This window comes from Vipera berus (genome assembly GCF_964194415.1).
Source record: "Vipera berus genome assembly, chromosome: 15".
NCBI lineage: Eukaryota > Metazoa > Chordata > Lepidosauria > Squamata > Viperidae > Vipera > Vipera berus.
The window spans coordinates 12,389,382-12,405,668 of NC_138218.1; the positions used below are offsets into that span (position 1 = coordinate 12,389,382).

A 16,287-nucleotide genomic window follows, 5' to 3' on the forward strand; every position below is an offset into this window, starting at 1 on the left:
GTACTCGCTGGCAAGAATAATAATAATAATAAGAAGAAGAAGAATAAGAATGTGATAAGGAACACACCATGTGTGGGCAAGGAAGGCCCTTTAGAACAAAGGGAGAACCCTCCAGCCAACCACTCCAGCCATGTCTCTCCCAATAGTCTGCAGAAGGGCTGGTGGGAAATGTTGGCAAGGAACCGAGTTGCAAGAGGGAGCATGGCAGCCCGATTTACAGAGAAAAAAAAATACATCGCAGTCCCAATGGCTCAGGGGAAAACCACTTTATTATGAACCAGGAAACCCATCAAAAATAATTTGCTAGCAGTCCCTTGAGCTTTGTGCACACACACGCACCAGTGGCCACCTGCACCAAGGCAAGGCAAGGCAGCACAGCACGCCAGAGTCTGAGGGTGGCCCACATCTCTCAGCCCATCAGGGGCTGGAATGGACAGCTCAGTTACAACTCTTGGGCAAGCGGTAGACACCCCCTGAGTAGCTGAGCTGCTGGTCCCGGACCTTCTTCTGGAGGAAGACCTGCAGCTCCTGGATGTCGATCTCAGTCACCATGGGGCCCGTCATCACAAAGATCTTCAGCATGCTGTGGATGCGCTCCAGGGAAAGAGACTCCAGGTTGGTCAGCATCGCCTGGATGTAGGTCCAAAAGAGCTGCAAAGGGGTGCACAAGGACACAAACAATGGTGAGGCAGGGATCAGAACACCTGCGTGGTGGTGGCTGCTGAACAAAGCAGGGCTCTTGCTCAGGTGCCTCTGAGATTCTGCCAGCCCAGAGCTACTGTTGTGCCTGGACAAGGGCGGATCACTCAAGGCCAGTGCCTGGAGCCCGGCTGCCCTCTGGCCTTCCCTCCTTAGCCCTGGTCCATGGAGGGAAGCCTCCTTCCCCAGACCGTCACCTGCAGCTCCTCCTCCTTCTGATCCGCCTGAGAGGCCATGGCTGAATCACCCTCTTCATCGCTATCGATCAGCACCACCTTCTCGGCCTGGTCCTTCAGCTCCTCCTCGATCACTGTGAAGGTCCTAGGCGGTTCCTCCCGCAGCACCCCTTGTTGCAGCCAGAGGGTCATCTTGCGCCGCAGGGAGGCTGCTGGCACCTTCAGAGCTTCACTCAGCTCCTCCAAGGTCCATGTGCCTGCAAAGGAGGCACCCACCCTGCTTAGGGCCTCAGCTCGAGGGTAGCAGTGCCGCCTAAGGAAGGGTCCCCAAGGAGGGACACAAGACTTTGGGGCAGAGGCAGCATTTTGCATTGGGAGGCCCAAGACTGGTTCTCTGAGCATGTGGGGCGAACAAGGAAGATCTCCTGATAGGAAACCTTCCCTCCTTCTACCTTGACACTGCCAAATGTGCGTCCCTCCGCACACCTGGCTCATGTGTCTCATATGTACGGATACATACTGTATCTGCAGGCCCTTCCCTGGAAGACTAGGAGATCCCTTTGTGGGGGAAGAATAGAAGCTAGAGGCATTCTTTCATGGAGCCAGGAGACCTACTTTTGCCCTGGAAGTGCAGGATGACAGCTGCGTGCACCGGCGACACGGACAAGGAGAGCGTGCGGTCCGCCAACTCAATCTCCAGGTTCACCAAGCCCAGGTGATGCTTCCAGTTCAAGGTCCTCATGGCCTGTGAAGAAGCCATGAGGGAGCCTTATGGTTACTCAGCTGAAAAACCAGAAGCTCCTGGGTGTTGGCCCAGCCATCGCACCACAGGATGTCCTGGACGAAGGGAGAGGCAGATGGGAAAAAGGAACAGCCAAATCCTAGAAGGGAGCTAGGCTGAACCCGGAGGAGAGACAGGCGGCCTCCTTTATTGCTGGCTACCAGCTGTAGAAGAGGCCCCTGGCTGAACTTCCTCCAGACAGAGCTCTCCCCTACCTTCAGCTTTTCATACTTCTTTGCGTAGGCCTCCATGGCCTCCTTGACCTGCCCTGGGAGCTCCAGCTTCTCATCCTTCAGCGGGGGCCAGAACTCACTGGAGAGGATGATGGCCACAAGGCTGAAGGGGGGCCTTTCCTGCTCTGGCAGCTTCTGCTCCTCATCACGAATGTTTGCATTGATGCGTCGAGAGTCCGCCATGTCCTGTGTGGGAAAGGTGGAAGGAACTGGGATGTCCAAGCTCAGCTGGACAGGCCACAATGGGGCCTTTTTGTGGGCCCCTCCAGCCAAGTGAAATCAGCATTTGGAGGGACCGGGTGGTCCCGCAACGTCTCTATAGGCAGCACCTACTTTTAGCATGACTTCGCAGTAGTGCATCTGGGCCTCTCCAAAACGCAGCTTCAGCAGTTCCACGTTTCGGATTTCCCTAGAGCAAGAAGCAGCGAGGACCGTTGCCAAGGCCTCTGCTGCTCACAACACGGCCTGCACTTCTGCAGAGAAGACCCTCTACCGGCAGCTCATGCAGAAGAGTGGCCAGGAAGCTCCCCCTGCCCACTAGGAGGACCCCCGCAATCCTCCCTATTCCCGGCCGTCTGACTCACACCTGGCTAGGCTGGGGCTAGGGCCCTGCTTCACGGGACTCTGCGCAGCAGGAGGACCCCTCGGGCCTTACCTCTCGGCGCTGTAACTGAATTGGTGCAGCAAGCGGTCAGCCAGCAGCGTGCGGTACTCATTGATGAAGAGGTCTTTGCTGCCGTAGATGCTCACCAGCAGGCTGATGATGTCCGAGGAGCGGCGCTTGGAGCTGGACTTCCCTGCTAGGAGGAGGGGGCATGTGGGCCAAGGCCGGGAGCACCACAGGCCCGTCTCCCAAAAGGGCCTCCCAACCGCAGCCCCAGCCCACCTGGGTCGGCCTCAACCGGATCGGGCAGCCAGTCCTCGGGTTCGGAGCCGTCGTCCTCGCTCTCCTGGCCGTTCTCCAGCGTCACCGGGTCAGCTTTGGAGAGCTCGTTTGCCAGGTCAGCCGACCCCTCCGCATCCCCCGTCAGACCTGCCACAATCTGCCGCACGGTGTCCTCCCTGGTCCTGAGGTGGGGGGGCGCAGTGGCTTATGGTCTATCGCCTGACACGGCATTGGCCAAAGCAAACCAGGGCAGTCAGGGAGGCGCCAACGCCAGCCGGCCCCTCTCACCTCAGGTATTTGCGGATGGGCTCACAGGCCACTTCCAGGATAACCATGGAAGAGTCCAGCTCCCGCAGGGCTTTGATGGCAGAGATGTAAAGGGTGATGATGTCTGAGGTGTTCACCCCTGAAAGAGAGGAGTGGGGGACCTAAATGCCAGATCCCTCAGGGACGCCAAGAGGAAAGGCGGGGGGGGGGGGAGGCCTTCGGTGCTTCTTAAGAGCCGAGCAGCGCAGCCACCCACCGGGATGGAGGAGCCGCAGTTCCAAGGCGCTTTTCAGGGAGGTCAGGAGTTGCTGCCGCTGGTTGGTCCTTTCCAGGCAATACTTCAGGTCTTCCACTGCCGGCTTCGACTCCGGGAAATCTGCATCAGACACCAGAGCAGCCCGTGGGACCGTGAAGAAGGGTGCCCCCGCTTCCCGACAGGCCCGGGTGCAGCTGGGCGGGGGGCCTCCCAGCCAGGCTCACCGCGGATGATGCCAAAGAGCTCCTCGATGCGCATCCCGGCGTAGAGGCGGTAGAAGAACCTCTGGACGTGGCGCCGCCAGCGCTTCAGGCTGCTGCTGGCCGCCGGACTGAGCGGGGCCCCGGCGCGCTCTCGCAGAAAGACGCCGCCGAGCCAGCCGATCACCTTCTCGATCCACTGGGGCAGGGCAGAGAAGGCGCGACCCCTCAGACGGGAGGGTCAGCGGGCCGGGAGAGGTGGAACGGGGAGGGCAGGGAGATCGGTCCCCCTTCGCCCCCTCCCCGGGGACGCCCGCTCGCCTACCTCCTGGAACTCGGCGAGGAATGAGCGCTCGTACTCGCCCCGGCAGCGCCGCTCCACGCGCTCCTCGAGCATCCCGTGCAGCACGTGGGTCACGGCGTCGGCGCTCACCCGCTCCAGCAGGTCCAGCTCGTGGCTGCGGGTGCACAAAAGACCCCGCTCAGAAGCCCCGCCGACGCGCGACCCGCATCCCGCGTCCCGCGCCCGCCCGGTACCCACAGGATGGCGTTCAGCTGCTGGAACTGCTCCGTGGCCAGCGGGCACCAGCAGCGCTCCTCCCCGCAGCCGCAGCCCGCGCCGCCCGCCTCTTCGACCCCGCCGCTGCGCTGCCGCATGTAGATGCGGAAGCTGCGCCCGTAGAAGCGGCGCACGGCCTCGCGGAAGTCGGCGGGGGGCGCGGAGAAGAGGACGGCGCGCAGCAGGGCCCCGGCTCTCTCGCGCGGGCCGCCCCGGCAGCAGCGGCCCGCCGGCCGCGCCCACTCCTCCAGCAGGTCCAGGCCGCGCAGGTAGGGCTCCAGGCGGCGGCGCAACAGTCCGAAGGCCTCCAGCAGGCGCCGCGAGCACGGCGGCTCCCCCCTGGCCCGGCTCCAGAACTCGGGCGCCAGCCGGGCCTGCAGGTCCCGCTGCAGCACCTCCAGCAGCCACTCCTCCAGCTCCGCCAGCAGCCCGTGGCGCGCCAGCACCGCCGCCGCCGCCCGGAGCTCGGCCCCCGCCGCCGGGGCCCCTGGCCCCAGCCCCAGCGCGGCGGGCGGCACCAGGCCGGTGCTGAGGGCGTGCCAAGCGGCCGAGAGCTCCATCGCGCTGCTGGGCGCGCGGGCGGGCTGAAAGGCGGCCGTTGGAGGCGGAGCCGGAAGGCAGCAGGCAGGGCGGGCGGCGGCGAGAGCGGCGGCGGCGAGAGCGGCGGCGGCGATGACCCAGCAAGGGGCAGCGCTGCAGAGCTACAACAACGAGCTGGTCAAGTGTAAGCGGCGGGGGCGGCGGCGGCGGGCGGGAAGGTGGGCGTGGGCGGCGTTCCCGGGAGGCCCTGAGCCGCGGCACCCTCCGCAGGCATCGAGGAGCTCTGCGCCAAGAGGGACGAGCTGAGCCGGCAGATCCGGCAGGAGGAGGAGGAGAAGGGAAAGCTGCAGGGCGACCTCCGCGTGCTGACCGAGCGGCTGGCCCGCATCAACGAGACCCTGGCCCATAAGATGGCGACGCGCAACGAGTTCGACAAGACCATCGCCGAGACCGAGGCGGCCTACATGAAGGTGAGACGCCCCCCCCTCGACGCCCTCCGGCCCGACCCGGCGTGACCAGGCACCTTTTCCGCCCCGCCCCAGGTCCTGGAAAGCTCGCAGACGCTGCTGAACGTGCTGAAGAAGGAAGCCGGGAACCTGGCCAAGGCCACCGAATCCAAGAGCCTCCCTGCCAAGGAGAGCTGAGGGGCAGCTGTGACTTAGGGAGCACCAAATAAAGCTGATGGGTTTCCCCAAAGACGCCTCGTGCAGCTTCCATTGTGTGTGTGGGGGGGGGGGCAGAGGGCCTGGCAGGCTCCCCTCGGCCCTTTCCCTTTCACCTACCCCAGTCATGGCAAAGCAGGCAGGCAGCAAGAGGGAAAGGGGCTTCCAGCAGCTGCATCACCAAGCAGGGGGTCCCATTGCCTGGCTTTCTTTGGGACACGCAGCCAGCCAGGTCCGGATGGGAGGTGGCGTTTTTATTTATTAAATTTATTTGCTGCTCATCTCGCAGTTCGAGGCAACCCTGAGCTCCAAGGGAAGTTGGTGTTACATTTGACTGATGTAATGTACACAAAGGGCTACTTTGCTGCCTTTGGCTGCCCGTGGTATCTCCGGCTCTGGAGCTAACTTGGAAATGGTGAGAGGTTCCTGCAGGGCAGGGAGAGTTGAAGCGAGGGGGGGAAGCACCAGGTACACGAGGCGGAAGCTGTAGCTGCAGCCATCCCTGGCGGCAGAGAAAGGTACATAGAAACAGCAAGGAAGGCTCCGTTGGCACTCTCCCTGTGCCTTGTTTGCTCTGCCTAGAAGCAGGCTTGGCCTGGGCTTAACGAGGCCCAATTATTTTTGCCTAGTGAATAGAGATTTGTCTCCACCATCCAGCTTCCTTTTCCTCCAACCTTCTATGCTTTGAATCCAGCAAAATGGCCAGATACTATAGGAATCTGCAACTGAAGGTTAGAGTTGGTAAGGCAGGGATGCAACTGCAGGTTCATGTTGCAATTCTGCACACGCTGATATACCAGTTGCGTAAAATAGCCAAATAAATCACCCAACAACAGTCATGAAGAAATCACTTATGTGGTTTAATGAACCTGGGAAACCCAAAGTGACATCATTCAAAGACAGAAGAGGAACATATACAGCAGTTTCGTTTCTCCAGCTAGATCCAGTGGAGTGTAAGATCAAAGCCCTAGCTTCCTCCATTAATAAACAAGTGCAAAATATACAACAGTGAATTAGCTTGCTTTGATTTTAGATACTAAACACACCTACTCTCCAGGACTTGGTCCTTTCACAGGAGACTTCATGTGGCCAAGCCCCGTACATAAACAACATTCTGCTCTTGCCTGGAGTGCTACTGAAATGCTAATGACAGGGTTTATACTCTGGTATCCACAACCCGAATGTAGTGCTAGCCAATTAATCAGTATAATCCTCCTCCAGATGACCAGACCAGCTGCTTTCTGGAAAATATGATAGCAAAAGGTTATCATTGGAGAGGAAGGATCAGAGAGCCAGGAGTCTCCCTCCGTTCTCCTGGGATTCAGACTTAAGCGGAGTCTGAGTGCTGAAAAACTTGGCTCTAAGAGCTGGGCAGCGAAAAGCCCCCAGCTATGAAGCAGCACTTAGTGGCACCGCAGGTGAAGGATTGGCCACCTGACCTAGAGCTTCATTCAGACACAGTAACTCTTAAAGCCTCTGTTACCAAAATTTTGGATCTGGCAAGGAAAATATGTGCACCAAGGATCAGCTCAAAAAAAGACTAAGAATTACAAATTGCCAGCTTTCTACAGGATTCCGGTTGCCACAAGATGCATCTAAGAAACTGCTGCACAGCTGAGCTTCTGCACGATTTGGTCACAGAAATGCAAGCATCAGATTAGGGCACATATTTGAGATTGGCCCTTTGGGAACTGGAATTTTCTTTAAAGTAACAGAGTCCACTACTACAGTTAGTCTGTTGAAGGCAAGAGTATTTGCCGTTATTTGCTCAGCTGAAAAACTCAGTGGCCGCTTCCGCTAAGTGTTTGGAGCAAGATTTCCCCAAGGTGAGTTCCCGGACAATATCTCCCATCAGGTTGCAGCTTGCTTGCTTGCTTGTTCAGCGCCAAGCTCATCGCTGAGCCACCTTGCGCGTATCTGGCCGGAGAGAGCAGCTAGTGGCTCAACAGCAATCTGAGCATTTGGCGGCCCATTCAGCACCTGGGCACCTCTGGCGTTTTTGTCTCAGAACAGGAAGGCTGCAGGTAAAAACCCCAAGCTGCCGAGGCCCTCCGGGGCATCTCAGTACCTGACCAGGGAAAAGAAGTTTGGCTTTGTCTCTGCTGGCGGAGCCAGGATGTCAAGGACATCTTTCTTCCGCCTGCGCTCAGGACTCAGAAGTAGAGGGCAGGTTCGCTACTGAAGTCAGACAGGTGGCTTTTTTCGGCAGGGGTGAGCTGTGAGGAGACAAAGAGAGCTGCCATGCTGCTTTTCTTCCAGAGAAGAGAGATGCAAGGAAGCAAAGTGCTGCGCCCCGCTGGCTAGAAAGGGCAGCCATTCAAAACTGGAATGAGGCTGATGCTGAGTCCTGCCTGTAGCACCAGCTTTCTTCTGAGCTGCTGCAGGTGCAGAACCTTGCCTGCTACCTCTGCTTTGTTGCACTGCAGACAGGTTTGCCACCCACCGATACCTCCCTGCCCCAAGGTTGCAGGCAAAAGGGCAAATGCACGCCTGCCCAAGTCTTACCATGACCCGTTGGTCCGGCTGGTCAGTGTCCTGTAGAAGGGCTCCAGTGCTTGTCTTGTGCTGTTGCTCCTGCCACTGGTCGAAGCCCAAGGAGTGCTTTGGAGTGTAACCTGACAGACCTATCAAAAAGGATGAGCGCCCGGAGGCAGAAGAAGCATAAGAGTAATATGGGATGGCATGGGCAGAGATTCCACTCTAAGGCTGGAAAGAGTTATTATCCTCTGATAAAGCTCTACGGGACATCAAGGAGGACATGAAAGTTTAAACTTTCTGAAATTTTTCCTTCTATCTCACTGGGGATGCTACTGTTTTAATGACAGGTGCTTAATATCTCCTGAATGTGGAAAGTGCTGGATAACAGCGTCGCTGCCTCGCCCAACTCCAGTTCCAAAAGTGATGTCATAACTGGGGATCTGCCATAGCCTCAAGCCAACATACGGTAGGTTTCGAAATAGGGTGGAAAATGAGAGGCTTACCTGAGTTGATTGGGTTGGAGTTGACCGTAGTTGGATGAGGAATGAGAAAGGCAGGCTTCTCCTCTACTTCTGTGGCATATTCTTCCTCCTCCTCCTCTACCAAGGAGCTCTCAGATGGATATTCAAACGTGGTTTGCAAGCTGGTCTCGTTGAAAGATATTTTCATCTGAAAGAACAGTAAGAAGCTGTTTTGCAATTCTACCTCAGGTTTCAGTGAGGTAAATTTCTAGCTTATTCCAGCTGGAATCCTTCAGTATTTTTATTTGATTTCTATAGGTGACAAGTCAAAGTCCAGCGAAGCCTCATCTTTCAGTGGGAATCAACAGACAGACGGAGCACTTTTGAATGCTTCAGGAAGTCTCCCAAGAGGATACAAGCAGATTTATAGGCCACCTTGCCATATTTATTTATATCTCACCTTTATTATTTTTACAAATAACTTAAGGCAGTGAGGATATTCAATACACCTTCCTCCTATTTTCCCCACTACAACCCTGTGAGGTGGGTCGGACTGGCCAAAAGTTATCCAGATGGCTTTCGTGCCTAGGGCGGGATTCAAACAGCATCACCTGCTTTCTAGCCTGGTGCCTTAACCACTAGGCCAAACTGCATAACTTTTGCTCCATTTTAGAAGCTCACCTCATCACCACCACAGTCAGGACTAAGAATCTTGTTTTAAAACAGCCACTTTAAAAATAAAGTAACTATGTTCCAAAAAAAAGCAATCAACAAAAAAAAGAAACATCAACAGAGAAGCTAAGACTACAATGCTCACTTGGGCCCATTTCAATTTCAAGCATTGAAAAGAAAAAAAGCTATGGAAAATACATTGCAAATGGCAGCCCGAGGTCCTTGTGGCAATACCCAAATGCCTCGCAGTCCCATTTACAGCCCCGTTTTGACAAGACAGAACTAGAACTTTCGCAAAGCCCTCTAAACACTCAGCTTAAAGCCTGTGAAACTGATTGGTACAACAAGTTTTTCCGTTTGTGTAGCATCTGCAGCATCTAATGGGAAACTATTTTTTCATCATCCGTGCAGAAGCCAATGTTTCCTTGGTTCTTACCACCACTTCCAGGAGCTCCAGGATCATCATTTTGCAATTCAAATGCAAACAGAAACTGGGCCAAAATGCCAGAATGTCCCTGTGCAACAAAGAAGGCCCATAAAGTGATTGCCTTTTAGCCTGTAATCAACAACCTGAAGGATACTGCACGCAGAGCAGGATCAGGTGCCACAGGGAAGATCCAAGTTTCAGACACCTCAAGAAAGTTTGCTTATATATATAAGCAAGCTTTCTTGAAGTGTCAGAAAATCTTCTTGTTTTTTTTTAAAAAAAAACAACAACAGCGCATGGCCAACATCCACAGCCCACCAACTTTTACAGCCTTGCACCAGTGTGGCATGGAGATTAAGATGGTTGACCAGGAGTGAGGGGTCTTGGGTCCAAATGCATCCTCAGTCCGGCCCCTCTCTTCCACCTTCCCTGGTTTACAGAGCTGCTACGATGAACTACAAGGGCAACTTGAACTCCAGGCAGAAAGGCAATCTTAATCACCACGAAATAACTGCAGTTCTTTGAAAGTAGTCCTCTTTGAAGTTGGCGAGCCATTTCCTGGTCAACAGGTAACCTGTGGACATAAATTAATTTCCAGGAAAGTTTTATTCTGACAGGAACACCATCGGGCCATGTTTAGCAGCTCTTCTTCCCGCAGCACCTTCCTATCAATGCCCCTCTATTTCCTTTGTTGACAGCAACCGGAGCTCCCAGGCCAAGAGCCAGTAACTGACGAGAGCCTTGCAGGAGCTGGACAAAAGCAGCACCGGGGCTCCTCGGGGGCCGGTTTCCTTCCAAGGACTTTGAAATATAAAAGACCACCTCAGCCAGGACAGGGGGAAGCCCTTCAACAGCTGGAAAGGGAGGGGGAGCTCAACAGGCAACCCACTGAAGGGCAAAGAAAAATTCCCACTAGTCCTCAAAAAGATGGCACTAGGAAAAGAAGCCTCAGCGTAAAAAAAAAAAGAAAGGAAAAAAAAGATTTTGATAGCTAGGAAATAGCGCAGCAATGTCTCAAAGGAAACCAGAGCTACACGGAAATATACACATAAATAATTACCATCTCTTCTCCTCCAGCCTGACTCTTGATATTGCATAATAATTTGATCGCTTGACCTCACTTTTCCACCCTGTATCTGCCACACCCTGTTAGAGGAATCTGCTTGGTTGGGGGGATTGAAAAGTGACCCCAGCCTAGCACTGCCCAAGGTTGCTGATTAAGAGTCCTAAAACAATTGACCTGCCTCTCCCATCCGTTTTCAAGCAGGTGTAATCTTGCAGAACAGACGACTGTGAAAAGGTGGGAAGCCACCTCAGGCCTCTGCCAGGCCTCTTTATAAGTGTCTCATCTTGAGCCTTGAATGACGCTCCCCATCCTCCTTTCTCCAAGAGAAACTTTTATCCTCTAATAAAAGCACAACTGTACAAGTTCACTATATTTTTTTAAAAAAAAATCTTTCTAAACATAAACAATGCTTGTTTGGATAGGATCCAACACCACTAAGTCACCAGTTGCCAAAATGCCACAGCACCGAAGCACCCAGGGACAAGGAGAGCCCCTTCCTTACATTCCACAAAGGATGGATGGAATCAACCCAGCAAGACCTTTCCAAGTTTTCGTTTGCTATTTCACACAGCTAACTCTGCACTCGTATTAAAGTCTGGCCTATTTATACCATGAGCTACTAGGGGAACAGTAGCACATTATGTTCCCTGGGCACTTGGCAGCTTAATCCACCGTTGGCGTGAAGGGTTTTGAGCCCCTCTAGAGAAGGTAAGAGATCAGGAGGCCCTACAGTAGTTGCCCAGCATTCTTTGGTCAAATCCTGCTCACCTCTGCACAGTGCAAAAATCCAGTGTAACAGAAATAGGTCAACACAGGTGTCAACTAGTTACCTTTTTGCGCCGAATACCCGTTTTGTGCATGCAGGACTTATTGAGAGAAAGATAGCCGCCAATCACTTCGATCTCATTAACAGTGGGGTAGCGTTTTTTGATGTGACCCGATTCTTCCTGCTGGAGGGCTCCCATCTGGGCGTCCCTTTGGCTTCTGTCCTCTTCCTCCTCCCCCTGTAGCCAGGCTCCACCAAAGGGCTCCAGGGCAGCTGTGGGGGGCTTCCTTTTGGGCACTACGGTGAAGGTGCTGCTGCGAGTGACATAACCAGTGGAAAAAGACCGGGACGTGGGCAAGACAGGCTCCGGCGCCTCCTGAGTCAGCGCACCTTCTCGGGGCACATGGAAGCCCTCCAGCCTGGGGCTCAAGACTTTCAAGGGAGGCAGGGCTGCCACCAAGTCTTCATCTATGTCAGTCACAGGCACCAGAGGCTCAGACGGGAGGGCCTCTCCGGGCCAAGAGGAAGGGGCTGCCCGGGGCTTCGGAGGACCAGGGGGCTCCGCTTTCCGATGGGGCACAAAGAGGAAGGAGTTGCGAGAGCCGAGCCGCAAGCTGGCCAAGGCGCGCGCCTGCAGATCGTGAGCAGGGATGGCGGCGAGGTCGGGCTTTGGGGCGGGGCGGATCTCAAAGGAGCAGCTGGAGCTGAAGAGCGGGCTGGGCCGGGGCGGACAGGCTGAGGCCCAGCTGTCCGGAGTGGCACTGGGCGGCGGCGGCTGTGGCGAGGCCTCAAGGGCGGCGGCGGCGGCCTCGGGGTTTGGCTTCCCCGTCTCAGCTTCCAGCGGGAACGAAGCCGCGGGGCTCTGGGAGGAGGATGGCACGGCTTTGGAGACTACAGCCGCCCCGCGCTGATCGGGACCGCTGGGGGAAGGCGGAGGGGGAGCGTCCTCCTCCACCCTCGCGCGCCCGCTACCGGGTGCAGAAGCGGTTGCGAGGCCGGGGCGGTGTCCCCGCGGATTCACCACGAAGGAGTTGGAGCCGATCTTCTGCAAGAAAAAGCCGCCGCCGCCGCCGCCCTGAGCGCCGGGCGGGGGGTCCGGGCGGGCGGCGGGGGAGCCGGGCGGCGGAGGCACTGGCAGGGCGGGCTCCTCGCTCCCTCGCCTTTTCCCTTTCGCCGCGCGGTCGAACTTTTGCAGCAGCCGGCTGACCAGACCGGAATCGGAGCCGGCGGCGATTGGCGGCGCTTCGGGCTCGTAGACGACGACTTGGGCGGCGCGGATCTCGGTGACGGGAGGGCCGCCGCGGGTGAGCAGGTCCCGCAGGGGGCTATGACGGCCGGGGACGTCTCCCGCTCCCCCGCCGCCTTGCGCGGGATCCGCCGGGTCGCTCGACTCGATGATGAGGATGTTGTCGGCGCGGATGGTGCGGATGCCGGGCACGGCACCGTAGAGCTGGAGCAACTGCGCCAGGGCCGGGGACTCGGCGGCTGGCGAGGGGGCGGCGGCCGTCCCCGGGAGCTCGCAGGCGCCCCGCCGCCGCCGCCGCCGCCGCTCGCTCTCCAGGCGCATGAAGGGGTTCTCCCGCAGCGGGCCCAGACTCTCGGCCACCACCGTCCCCGCCTCGCGCCTGTCGGGGTCCTGGCAGGGCCGCGGAGCCGGGCCCCGGCTGTGCTCCAGACCCATGCCGGCCGCCAGCTTGGCCCGCTTGCGCTCGAGAAGGGCCAGCTTCCAGGCCGGCGCCTCGGCCGCCGCGCCCTCCCGTAGGCTGCTCATGGCGAGCGGCAGCTGCGGGCGCGGCAGCCTCGCCTCCCTCCTGGCCGATCGGCCGCGCCGCCGCCGCCGCTGACTTCCTGGGCCAGCCGGAGATAGCACCGCCCACCGGCCGCGGAGGAGACGCCCTGGCGGAACGGCCTCGCCGATTGGCTGTCGCGGCTTAGTCCCGCCTCGGCGCACGAAAGACGGTCTCGATTAGCCTATCGTGACCTCCCGGGGCGTTGCTGAATTTCAGCGTGGTAGCCGCGGCCGTCTCAGTCGGTACCGTCCTCCATTGGACGGGAGGCGGGACGGCCCCGCCCAGCCGATCGCGGGCTCCCATTGGCCTTTTCGCTACGTAAGCGGAGCGCTCGTTGCTGAGGTTTTGGAACGGAATGCCGCTCTTTGGGCGGAAGGAGTTTCGGGCGCGGCACAGCGCTGAGCGGGAAGCCTCGCCCGGGCCTAAGGGCAACGTAGAATCACGTCGAATGGTCCACGCGTCCCTTCCCACTCTGCTCCTGCGCAAGAAGCCCCGCCCTCTACGCGCAAACGAGGTCTATTGGGCAAGAGTCGCGTCTTTTGGAGAACGTCGCCAACCATTGGTCGGGAGCCTAGCTGGGGATTCTGGGAATTGGAGTCAGGCCAGAGCGGGCCACCGGGGAGCGGCTTTGTAGCCTTTTCCTGCCTCAGCTGCATCTCTTCCGTGGGCAAAACGTGCCTGAGATATGGTAGCGCTACTTTAGCTTCGCAGCCTGAGGACTTAGGGGCAGGGTCCCTTCTGAGGCGCTTGCCCCGCCCCACCCCACCCCATTTGTAGTGTATGCAGGGTTTGCATACACGTGAGGGTCAGTGAATTAAGGAAGTGGGGAGCTGGACAGCTCCGAGCAGGAACAGTGTTCGGCGGGAAGCCAGAACAAGGGGACAGCGTTCAGCGGGAGAGCAGGATTTAAAGGGATTGGCTGACAAGCCAGCAGGACGCTTGGATTTAACCCATTGGCCAGGTATAAGTGAGGGCTCAAATCCTTTGTTCCCCAGTTCGGCCATGTTCCTCAATAAAACAACTTAGCTCCTGAACCTGTGTCGCCTCTGATTCTGGAACCAGCACAACACCATTCCTGCGTTTTATCCCAGCCGTCACTGGGCCGTGTCTGGCCATCTCTCAGATAGGCGCTGGGGCCCCTTCCCTGTTCCTGCCCGTCCAGGAGCCCAGAGGAGAAGCATCCCCCTCCCGGCAGAAGGAAAGCCCACCTGGGAAGGGAGGCACCCTCCTTCATCCTCCTATGCGGGGTCTGCCATGGGGCAGGAGGACTTTTCACTTATTTCCCTCAGAGCCCAGATCGGCCCCCCATGGGCACAGCTGTGACCTCATTCACTGGCCACACAACTTTTATATTCCTTATAATTCAATCCACACGTTTGCCAAGGATTCTAAATCATAAGACCAGACTGGCCCGATGTGCCCAGCCAGTCTGTGGTTCTCTGCTTGGCGTGAACTCCTCTTGGAAGTCAGGGAGATTTATATTAAGCAAAACATGGCCCAATCTTGCTCATGTGTGAGCTCTAATCATATAGCACGGATTTAATATTTCGTTACTTCTTTCCTACAGCATCGGTCTTGATTCCTGGGTGAGAAGCTGAGAACACAGCGCATCCAAAGCTCCCATGTGAGTATAAGACTGCACTAGGTTTGCCTGCAAGACTAGTCTGGCCAAATTAAAATATGGTTAGTTTGCTTTTAGGGTCAGTGTGGTGGAGAGTCCAGGCAATTGGTTTAATGTATTATGTTCCAGTGGACCGTGGGTCAGCATATTGCCCTAACCCAAGAAATTACACACAGAAGCAAACTATCCAATGTTACGTATCTATATTTAAGGCTGCGATACATGCTCATATATTTTATTCATATTTTTCTACTGGCATTCTTCAGCAATTCAGATCATGGCATTTATTAGCTAAATCTCTCCATGCAGCCCACATGAGCCAAATCAAAATCCTTAATCTTGAAATTAGTTGGTTCAAGCACCTGACAATGTGCAACTTTAGAATGGTAGCTGAGGCAAAAAGCTTTCAATCCACATTGCTGGACTATGACCCAGCAATGCACCTGACAAGCACTTCATTTTCAGCTACACACTTGTACTTTTACTGCCATCAGTTTCAATGGAGTTTGCCCTCTTTCTTCCAGAGGAAGCAGCACAAGAAACCCTGCTCACTTTGAATGTGTGCAGTTAGCAATTAACTTGTAAGTATACCCTTGCAGAAGGAATCATGTATAAAACTGCCTGCTATTTTTCAAACATTGCTGTCAGCTACTTTTCAAAATCACTTCAGCTTTCCTTTCAACATTTAAAAACCAAATCTCGGTGTTAGGGAAGAAAACCAAGAGGCTTAAATACTGGCTCTACATTTTTTATTTTTGTTTTTAATCGGAGCTTGCCCAGATCTTCTGGCCGTCAGAAATCAGAGTCCAATGGCAGAACGGGATGAGGAGCACAGGAAGGGTTACCCTTGAGGGCAGGGAGAGAGCCTGTCGAGAGAGGCTTCCAGCACAGTCCCGGTCAGCCTGCTGCCGTCCAGAGGGGAACGGTCATTCCTGCCAAGGCTGCCGGCTGAGGCCGTGCACGGCAAGCGCCTTCTCCTCCTCCTGCTAATTGACTCGGCAGGCGCGGATCATGAGCAGCTGAAGCAGGATGAAGACGGGCGACATGATCAGCCCGTACCAGAGCGGCTCGTGGCTCTGCTCGCCCAGCTTCTGGCACAGTAGCATCTCGAAGACGAACTTGAGGCTGAGGAGCGTCAGGATCCAGAAGAGGCGCAGCACGGCCAGGCGCTTCTCGCCGTCCTGGAAGAGGCGCACCGAGACGATGGCCGTGAAGTAGGTGCTCAGCCCGTCGGCGGCGAAGAGCGGCGCGAAGACGCTCCACCAGCTCAGCCCGGCCGCCGCGCCGTCCGCCTTCAGTGCCAGCAGCCCCGAGGTCGCCAGCAGCGCCGCCGCCTGCAGGAGCAGCTCGAACGGCGCGAAGCCCAGCCACTGCACCAGCTCCCGCAGCGAGAACAGCATCTCCGCCGCCGGAGGCCCCCGCGCTCCGCGGGCCGGCCGGGGCGCTTCCGGCGCGCTCTGATGACGAAGGCGCGAGGGCGCGGTCACCCGGCCAATGGGCAGGTGCGTTCGGCCCCGCTGGAGGGAGCGGCGCCCCGCGCGTCAGGAGGACCCTGGTGGGGACCCTCTGAGCTTCTACTCCAGCCCCCCCCCCCCCTCTCGGTCTCCTGCCTCGGCGCAACCGGAGAGGAGAGTTCGCAGGCCTGAAAGGTCAGGAGGAAGGCGAGGCAGCCGTCCCCGCGCCCCGTGGGCTCGCTGCCTCGGAAGAGTGAGGAAAATCCTCAGGGACGACTCGCACCCCGGACGGT

General features: G+C 56.9%; 4 protein-coding genes across 5 annotated transcripts; 1 reads left to right on the forward strand and 3 right to left on the reverse strand.

Annotated features, from left to right (window-relative positions):
* Window positions 1-251: 251 nt before the first annotated feature.
* ANAPC2 (anaphase promoting complex subunit 2) lies at window positions 252-4,617 on the reverse strand (the record flags this gene model as incomplete). Of its 2 annotated transcripts, none has more annotated exons than XM_081339568.1 (12): window positions 252-651; window positions 897-1,132; window positions 1,491-1,620; window positions 1,872-2,075; window positions 2,223-2,298; window positions 2,545-2,686; window positions 2,776-2,957; window positions 3,064-3,181; window positions 3,299-3,418; window positions 3,523-3,697; window positions 3,824-3,956; window positions 4,040-4,617. In XM_081339568.1, 12 exons carry the CDS (start codon window positions 4,615-4,617, stop codon window positions 439-441), a joined length of 2,307 nt encoding a protein of 768 aa, XP_081195694.1. In that variant the 3' UTR covers window positions 252-438. The 2 variants fall into 2 exon arrangements, with proteins under 2 accessions (XP_081195694.1, XP_081195693.1); XM_081339567.1 differs by having other exon boundaries at window positions 2,545-2,689.
* SSNA1 (SS nuclear autoantigen 1) lies at window positions 4,530-5,310 on the forward strand. Its single transcript, XM_081339569.1, has 3 exons — window positions 4,530-4,781; window positions 4,868-5,067; window positions 5,140-5,310. The coding sequence occupies exons 1-3, from the start codon at window positions 4,730-4,732 to the stop codon at window positions 5,239-5,241; spliced, it is 354 nt and encodes a 117-aa protein (XP_081195695.1). The 5' UTR covers window positions 4,530-4,729; the 3' UTR covers window positions 5,242-5,310.
* Window positions 5,311-6,104: 794 nt separating this feature from the next.
* On the reverse strand, window positions 6,105-12,993 carry TPRN (taperin). Its single transcript, XM_081339570.1, has 4 exons — window positions 11,194-12,993; window positions 8,241-8,406; window positions 7,765-7,883; window positions 6,105-7,475 (listed from the first exon to the last, which is right to left on the reverse strand). Exons 1-4 carry the CDS (start codon window positions 12,898-12,900, stop codon window positions 7,413-7,415), a joined length of 2,055 nt encoding a protein of 684 aa, XP_081195696.1. The 5' UTR covers window positions 12,901-12,993; the 3' UTR covers window positions 6,105-7,412.
* Window positions 12,994-15,279: 2,286 nt separating this feature from the next.
* TMEM203 (transmembrane protein 203) lies at window positions 15,280-15,985 on the reverse strand. Its single transcript, XM_081340106.1, has one exon. The coding sequence runs from the start codon at window positions 15,938-15,940 to the stop codon at window positions 15,527-15,529; it is 414 nt and encodes a 137-aa protein (XP_081196232.1). The 5' UTR covers window positions 15,941-15,985; the 3' UTR covers window positions 15,280-15,526.
* Between the last annotated feature and the right edge of the window lie 302 nt (window positions 15,986-16,287).

What these genes read in the sequence shown, in the direction of transcription:
- SSNA1 (XM_081339569.1), top strand. Translation starts at nt 4,730, where the DNA reads ATGACCCAGCAAGGGGCAGCGCTGCAGAGCTACAACAACGAGCTGGTC. An exon ending in CAACAACGAGCTGGTCAAGT is followed by an intron (nt 4,782 to 4,867) that starts GTAAGCGGCGGG and finishes CACCCTCCGCAG; the next exon opens with GCATCGAGGAGCTCTGCGCC. An exon ending in CCGAGGCGGCCTACATGAAG is followed by an intron (nt 5,068 to 5,139) that starts GTGAGACGCCCC and finishes GCCCCGCCCCAG; the next exon opens with GTCCTGGAAAGCTCGCAGAC.
- TPRN (XM_081339570.1), bottom strand. Translation starts at nt 12,900, where the DNA reads ATGAGCAGCCTACGGGAGGGCGCGGCGGCCGAGGCGCCGGCCTGGAAG. An exon ending in CGGGTATTCGGCGCAAAAAG is followed by an intron (nt 8,407 to 11,193) that starts GTAACTAGTTGA and finishes CTGTTCTTTCAG; the next exon opens with ATGAAAATATCTTTCAACGA. An exon ending in AGCCGGACCAACGGGTCATG is followed by an intron (nt 7,476 to 7,764) that starts GTAAGACTTGGG and finishes GTCTCCTCACAG; the next exon opens with CTCACCCCTGCCGAAAAAAG.
- TMEM203 (XM_081340106.1), bottom strand. Translation starts at nt 15,940, where the DNA reads ATGCTGTTCTCGCTGCGGGAGCTGGTGCAGTGGCTGGGCTTCGCGCCG.